The following is an 8,138-nucleotide window of genomic DNA, read 5'->3' on the forward strand; positions in this document are numbered from 1 at the left end:
GGAGGCCGGCTGCAGAGCATCCCCTGGGCATGCACAGGGGACGCTCTGTCAGTTTCGGGGGGATTTAAACATCCCCCCGATATTTTTTACAGGGTTTCTGATTTTTGTGCACACCTGGGGACCGCCCCACGTGTGCACAAAACTCTCCCTCCCCTCCAGGTCCCCCCCGATGTGCGGAAATAAGTATCCGCACACCAGGGGGCGACTTCGGAATTAGATACATAGATAAATAAATAAAATGGAAGGCTCACTTTGGTGTTAAAACAGATAACCGCGGTGTCGTCACCTAAATAATTCTGGGAGAACTATTGTCTGGCCCCAGGCTTAAATACTCTTAGATTGCTCTCCTGCCGTCTGCGGCGAGAACTGTGGATTCTTGAGGGAAGGCAGAGTTAATGACTAAACCTGCAGTGCAGATAGATCTACGGAACCTGTGGTACGAAGAAAAGAACATCCACAAAGCATTCTTTCTTATCTGAATGCAGGGAGGTTTTTTTATTCAGTATTTTGTCACTTTTTATTATCTCCATTTGAAGCTTGTTATACAAATGGCACTTACAAAAAAAAAAGTCGAAAAAAAGAGGAAAAAAAAACTTTTAACAAAATATACCAGAGAGTGTGAGATGCTTTTTTCAGAATCACAACAGCCAAGGGGAAAGGATGAGGAGATGTTGAGGCCTAACTTGCCGGATGGGAGAAGCCAGAGCATTAACACGATTCAAAATGGCGGCCGGGAGGGGACGATTCAGAGAGGGGAGAGAGATGCAAAGGCGTGTACTGAGCACACGTGACGCTCGAGGCCTTCCGGCAGCCATCTTTGTCCCTAAAGCTACATGTCCTTTGAGAGAGAGAGAGAAAGCTCTCCTCCAAATTCCTCAAAAAGTTCCAGGTTAACCCAGACAATATTCCAGTGTCACCAGATCCCTCCTTTACTCAAAAGGCAAATAATTCCAGTCGCTTGTGAGAGATTTTTAGCACCAAGCATCAAATGGAGAGAACCCCTTAAAACGGCCGAGTGATTTAGTTAAGGTTCGTGAAATCCTCCTTCGGCAGTCATAAGGATGGGACCCCTTTCTGCTTCAGCAGAGACAAAGAGACCCAACAAGCAGGGCTTTGTACGATGACCGTACTTCACAAGGCATGGTGCGGTCCCAGAGAGATCTAACAGCACCTTTCCCCCCTCGCAACAAAGCATGTTGAGACGGGAACGTGCGGAGACCAAGAGATTGCTGAAGAACAACTCATCCAAGTTAGCTCGAGGGAACACGGGTTACCCCAGAGAAGGCCTCGAAGAAGCTGGTGCGTGTGTCTGTGCTTACGTGTACACATACACACAACTTTTTTTTGCAGAGACCGTGAGCACTAAAGCGACCCTTCTTTACACACGTCCGCGTGGATCGTACAGTACTGCAAACCTATTACAAACAGTTCTAGGGGGAGAGCTTATATATAAACAGGCCTAAAGAAACACTGTTCCGGCCATCCGTTTCGAGGAACCATGCGCCGCCAGAGGGTTAGGATCACGGAGAAACCCCCCGCGAGGGTGAGAGGTACTCAAAAACAGCCTCGGGGAACCCTCCAAAAAGACCACCGATGTGTGGACGGGGAAGGGGCAGCGAGCGAGAGATGCAAGCCGGAAACCGAACGCCTTAAGACTCGCCCAACAAGCACAACAATTTGGTGAGCGGGGACTGGGGCAGAGAGGGATTCCGGGGAAGAAGCCGCGACACCACGAACGGGGGACACGCACGCTACTTGTGCAAACATTGCTAATTCAAAAAGCTTTCTATTCTGTCAAACTGAGGTGAACGAAGCGATTCTCGGCCACTGCCCAGAGAAACCAGGAGACGGAGGAGGAGGAGGACTCGCACGCAGAGCCGTGGCTTATCTCCCCACCCGGCCCCTTTCTGCCTCCTTCCCGGGGCTTGCCCTCTTCTCCCCAAAAGCTGGGCCACAAAACAGACTAAGATGCGGTTCTTCTCGGGAGCGCCAAAGCCCAGCTAGCAAGAGATGAGGTCACTTTACAGAGCCGGTGGCTTCCTGTCCCGCGATAATTCGGACAATCTTCAGTGGCCAATTCTAAAGCCCTCCGGCACCGGCAGCTGCTGGCACTGGATTTATTATTTTTTAAACAGCAGCAGAAGAGAATTAACTGAGATTTCGTTTCCCCCCCACGAGGGGGGGGGGGACCAAGGAAAGATGCCAGCGATGCAAGGAAAGAGTTCTGAGGTCTATCATACACTAACAGGCGACTGCTTCGGGTAGCCGAGGTTCCTCGAGGTTCCTCCCGGATACCAAAGGACAGAAAGAAGGGGTGGGGGAAACGGGGAATCGAACTCTTTGCGCCTTCCAAGAGGAAGAGAGGAAGAGTAAGGCAGTGTTCAAGCTTCAGTGCAGTTGTCAGAGGAGGCGCTCCGAGAGGCTCTTTGGGCACTTAGAAGCGTGGAGAGGGAGGAAAAGGAACGCAGAGCCCGAGACGGACAAGGCCCTTTCTCCTAGGAGACGGACGGCTGCAGCGCTTCCAAAAAACTCTGGTCCTCTGAAAACAGTGCCCAGGGGCACAAGTTTTCGGCAGGGGGGACGACCAAGTTTCTAGTCCTCGCTGCGTCTGCCGACCAACTTTTTACCACCACCTGCTGCGTGGGATGGCAAAGCCACACTTCCAACTCTACTCGGCTTTGGCTAGAGACGGCAGATATCTAACTCAGGGATCAGAAACCAAAGGGGGGGTACAGGCGACCCCCACTAAAGAACGCTACCCAAGAAAGGAATCTGGTCTAAGCAGAAGTATCCGTTTGTCCTGCATTAGTCTGAATCAACAGAAACCAGCAACTGACAACTTCCCGTGAAGTCTCACAAACTCGGGCTTCATACAAAACCCCCCGCCCACAATGGGGGAGCAACAACATGATACAAAAGCCCAGGAAGGAGCCCCCCCCCCCCCCGGGGGGGAGACGAGAGGGGGCCGGGTACTGCTATACAGCACGGTTTTCATTCCCTTTTTGATGCAAAAGCCGGATTTTTCTAGGACCCGCAGAGATGCCGAGACGAGGGTTGCGGTATCTGGTTTGTGATGGACCAAACACCCCAAACTCTACAGAGCGTGCATCAGTTTTTTCCCGCCCAGGTTACTTTCCAGTTTTACAGAGACATTTAAAAATAAAAAAGGGGGGGACGATCCATCTAACAATCCTATGGCAGGAGAAAAAAGCAGCAGATTGGTCTGGAAGTTAACCCCTCCCCTTTAGGAAAAAAGAAAGGGAAGAACAAAACCAAAGACACCAGAACATTGAAAAAGAGAGAGAGAGAGAGAGAGAGACCCAAAATTGGCAACTGAAAAGGGAGGGGGGGAAAGTAAAGAGCAGAGGGGGGGGGAGGAGGCCAAAGTGCACTTTTAATACTCCCAGAGGGTGGAGGAGTCGATGGAGTCGGCCGAGGCTTTGAGGACGCCGGCGTGGTCGCCCTTCAGGTATTTGTTGTTCACCTTGATGGCCACCTTGTTGTAATCACAGAACTCAAAGAAGAAGTCCACGGGCACATCGCTGCTGCTGGTGACGGAGGACTCGTTACCCACCATCCAGTACTTCCCGGTGGAATCTGGAAACAGGGGAAGAGGAGGAGGTCAGCCTCTACTCGGAAAAGGGGCATGTGGCCAATTCGGGCAGGCCTTCCTGAGGCCCAGGATCTGCCACGCAACCTTCCCCTTCCCCTCCCCACAACAGGCACCCTGGGAGGCCGGTGGGGCTAAGAGAGCTCTGACCGAAACTGCTCTTTTTCAAGAACAGCTCTGACAGAACTATGGCTTGCCCCAGGTCACCCAGCAGGTGCAAGTGGAGGAGCGGGGAATCAAACCCAGTTCTCCCAGATTAGAGTCCGCGCTCCTAACCACGACACCAAACTGGCTCTCACACCAAACTGTGTTAACCCCTTTTGCGGACGATGTGTGTGATGCTTAAGGACAGTTATTTCGCCGTCGTACAAATGTGGTACCTTACAAATTATGGTTTTAGTTTGTTTTATTGTTTTAATGGGGAGGGCGGGGTATAAAGAAGGAGAAGAAGAAGAGAAGAAGAAGAGATTGGATTTATATCCCGCCCTTCACTTGGAGTCTCAGAGCGGCTTACAAACTCCTTTCCCTTCCCCTCCCCACAACAGACACCCTGTGAGGTGGGTGGGGCTGAGAGAGCTCTGACACAAACTGCTCTTTCAGGAACAGCTGTGCCGGAGCTTGTGAGTGACCCAAGGTCACATCAGCAGGTGCAAGTGGAGGAGTGGGGAATCAAACCCGGTTCTCCCAGATTAGAGTCCGCACACTTAACCACTACACCAAACTGGCTCACCAAATCAAATTTTTAAAAACCCAGGTCTGTGTATTCCACACTTAAAAAAAAAAAAAATCAAAATTCTGCACCGTGCAAGCTAAGATTTTGCAACCTTGCTAACTATGCAAGTTAAGGCACCGTTTCCTCAATCTGCCCAACTCTGCAGATCTTGACATTTTCTCTAATTCTGCTGATAAAGGGAGAGGAAGGAAACTGGTAGCCTCGACCTCTGGAAACCTTTCTCTGCCATTTCTTTGGCTTCTTGGGAGATCAGGCATTGGCCACACACTCTGCAACATTAAGGGTTGGAAACCAATGCTCCCTCTAAGCTGTGGAGTCTTGTGAGCAAAAATTCTACTTTCTGAGCTACTGGTATTAGAGCTGTGAGCAAGCAATTTGGCTGCTGCATAAATTTATTTATTTATTTTGGGTATTTTTACCCCGCCCTCCCCGCGAACGGGCGAACGGCGGCTTACAGGGGCATGAGCCCATACATCAGTTTGCTCTGGAGCCCTCCTTCCCGAGCCGAGACAAAAAGGTGTGAGCCGGAGTCTAAAAAACTGTGAGCTGGCTCGCACTAACTCAGCTTAGAGGGAACACAGGTTGGAACTTATTATTATTAATTTTGTTTAAGTAGACGTTCTTGGCAAGCTCAATCGCACACCGAGTTCCATATTCGGCACTTCTTCCTCTTCGCCTGCAGAACTGCGGTCATGCTTTAATGCAGTCAGGGGCAGCGCTACTTCTAAACTGTGGAGTTTTGTGAGCAAAAATTCTACTTTGTGAGCTGCTGGCCTTAAAGTGGTGAGCGAGCGATTGGGCTGCTGCGTAAATCCATTTGCTCTGGAGCCACATCCTTCCTGAGCGAAGTCAAAAACGTGCGAGCCGGAGGCTAAAAAAACTGTGAGCTAGCTCACACTAACTCAGCTTAGAGGGAACACTGATTAAGACAACATACCGGCATCTGCCGCAGCCAACCCCAATCGGCAGGGTTGAGCCATAACCTGAAGGCAAAAGATACCAGTTAGCCCAACCTCGGATAGAGTAGGGGCGATTACAGCCGAGAAGAAGTACTCGCCTTTGATATTGTAGGCACCGTCGTTGAATTCCAGGTGAAAGACATCGTAGGAGGAACGGTTCGAATCCAGAGTGCCGGTGACCTTTCGGCAGCCGATGAAGCCATGTTCGCCCCGGAGGACAATGATTGGCCGGTTGATCAGCTTCATCAGGAAGAGTTCCGTCTCACCTTATCAGTCAGGTAAAATAGAAGATGTTGTCCTGAGCTTGTAGTGGAGGCACACGCATTCACGCCCCCCCCCCCTTGAAACAGAGCTCAATTTACACCTCAATCCTGGCTGGAAGCCATTTTACGTCCCGATACTAACATTAGGGCTACTTTTACTCGGTTCATTTATCATCCCTTACTGGGAATCAAGGCGGATTAGAAGAAGAAGAGATTCGATTTACGCCCCACCCTTCACTCGGAGTCTCAGAGCGGCTCACAAACTCCTTCCCCTTCCCCTCCCCACAACAGACACCCTGTGAGGTAGGCGGGGCTGAGAGAGCTCCGAGAGAAACGGCTCTTTTTCAAGGACAGCTCTTGTCAGAACTACGGCTTGCCCAAGGCCATCCAGCCAGGTGCGAGTGGAGGAGGAGTGGGGAATCAAACCCGGTTCTACCAGATTAGAAGAAGAAGAAGAGATTGGATTTATACCCTGCCCTTCTCTCAGAGGGGCTTACAAACTCCTTTCCCTTCCCCTCCCCACAACAGACACCCTGGGAGGTGGGTGGGGCTGAGAGAGCTCTGAGAGAAACGGCTCTTTCAAGAACAGCTCTGACAGAACCATGGCTTGGCCAAGGTCACCCAGCAGCTGCACGTGGAGGCGTGGGGAATCAAACCCGGTTCTCCCAGATTAGAGTCCGCGCACTTAACCACGACACCAAACTGGAAGATTATAAAACAAAAGAGGTTAGTATAATACATAAACAGAACAATAAAACTGGATTGCATGACTCAGAACGATGAAATCAACACAGTACAATGCATCCAATGAACTTGGTGCAATACATCTGACGAACTCTAGTGCACTGCCACTGCATTTCCTTAGCAGGGAGGGAAATAAATTGCTCCTCGACTTCAGCCCTGAGCTCCCACGCCACGGTCAAAGCAACCTCTTTTGGCCATTTCAGCAAACTGTCCTCATTACTCCAGTTTTTAAAGCCCGCTTTTCTTCGATGTGACGCTTGGTAAACCAGCCTCATCCTGTTTAAGGCATTATCACGTCTGCTAAGAAGTCCTGGGAAACAGAGTAATGGGAAAGTTTCCCCAACAGTCTGGGCAGGAGAAACAAATTGACCAGCTTACCGAGTGCGTGAGGATTCTCACCATTTTAAGCCAGTAAAAACCCTACGTCATTTTGATCTAGCAGTCAGCCTGATACCTAGCCAGAATCGTGTGGGACGGTCTACTGCAGGGACCGGCAGGCAGTAGCCGGTGGTCCGATGTCCAGTCGTCCAACACCTGCTGTTTGCTGGATTCTTGCAATAAGCATGGCCTGAGGCAGCAATGCACTCGAATCAGAGTCAGAAAAGGTCAATACAGGCCATGTAGTCCAACTCCCTGTTCGGTGCAGGATCAGCCTAGAGCAGTGATGGTGAACCTTTTAGAGACCGCGTGCCCAAACTGCGACCCAAAACCCACTTATTTATCGCAAAGTGCCAACACGGCCATTTAACCTGAATACTGAGGTTCTTACTTTAGAAAAAACAACTCATACATTAATTTAAGATGATCCAAACAAAGTAAGGAAAGCAATCCCAAAGGCTTTTCATTGACTTAAAATTATCTGGCAGAGAACTCGACGCTTTAATGATGGTCTGGGCCTGGCTGGGGCGATGGCACGTGTGCCCGCAGAGAGGGCTCTGAGTGCCACCTCTGGCACCCGTGCCATAGGTTCGCCATCACTGGCCTAGAGCATCCCTGACAAGGGTTTCTCCAGCCGCTGCTTGAAGACTGCCAGGGAGGGGCTCAGGCTCCACTGGACTGTCTTGGATTGCTACCTATTGGGGGGGGGGGAGGAATGTGCAGATCTGTCCTCACAGAGGAGGGAGAGCTGGTACCTGAATAAAACTTGGTCTTAAAGGTGCCACTGGACTGTTTTGGACTGGGGGCCGGGGGGGGCTCTGCAGCTTACCTGGCTGCTTCTTGCTCTGACTGAGGGCTGCTGGGAGCAGGGGGCGGGGCTTGTTACATGTGCCCGCCCCCTGGGCTCTTTACTGCTGGAGCTCCGCTCCTGTGCGCTCCTGCAGGAAATGACCCCTGTATACGCCTCTGTTGACATACTTGCATTCTTAAGCAAGCAACGCAGGGTCAGGATCGGGCTGGTTCCGCAACTGCTAGGAACAGAGGCCAGGCACGCACTCCTGCACTGCAAATTTAATACACACGGGGAGAACCTCAGAGACTCTAACCCCCCCCCCAATTAAATTACAAAAGATTAGAGGCGGCCTCACGTGCGGTGATATACGGTGTCCACACAGAGTTCCTTCCCCTCCCGCCCTGTTTCCCCAAACTCCTTTTAACCGACAGTGTCAGGATTGGACCCGCCCACCTCATGCAAACAAAGCGTGATGCTCTCCGCTCCGCCGCCCTCCGCCGCGCCCCCCAAAAAACCATCAACCAAGGTTCTTACTGGCTGTTTCCATGCTGGCGGCGAGTTGACCGTTCTTCTTTGCCGTGACGTACTTGCCGTTGGCCGCTTTCAGGGTGATACGGCGGTCGCGCCACTCAATGTCGAAGTAACAGTTGGCATTCCT

General features: G+C 51.1%; 1 protein-coding gene across 2 annotated transcripts in view; it reads right to left on the reverse strand.

Moving 5' to 3' along the window:
- Window positions 1-3,350: 3,350 nt before the first annotated feature.
- FSCN1 (fascin actin-bundling protein 1) overlaps window positions 3,351-8,138 on the reverse strand; it is a 50,089-nt gene continuing 45,301 nt past the window's right edge. Inside the window, exons 4-6 of one of the 2 annotated variants that reach the window (XM_015406416.1) lie at window positions 8,015-8,136; window positions 5,401-5,568; window positions 3,351-3,597 (exon numbers count right to left, since the gene is read on the reverse strand). In XM_015406416.1, the coding sequence (XP_015261902.1) occupies window positions 3,395-3,597; window positions 5,401-5,568; window positions 8,015-8,136 (493 nt within the window). In that variant the 3' untranslated portion in view covers window positions 3,351-3,394. Of the gene's footprint in view, window positions 3,598-5,400; window positions 5,569-8,014 lie in introns of both variants that reach the window. The other variant, XM_015406415.1, reaches the window with a different exon arrangement.

Source organism: Gekko japonicus, unplaced genomic scaffold (genome assembly GCF_001447785.1).
Source record: "Gekko japonicus isolate JY-2015 unplaced genomic scaffold, Gekko_japonicus_V1.1 scaffold3101, whole genome shotgun sequence".
NCBI lineage: Eukaryota > Metazoa > Chordata > Lepidosauria > Squamata > Gekkonidae > Gekko > Gekko japonicus.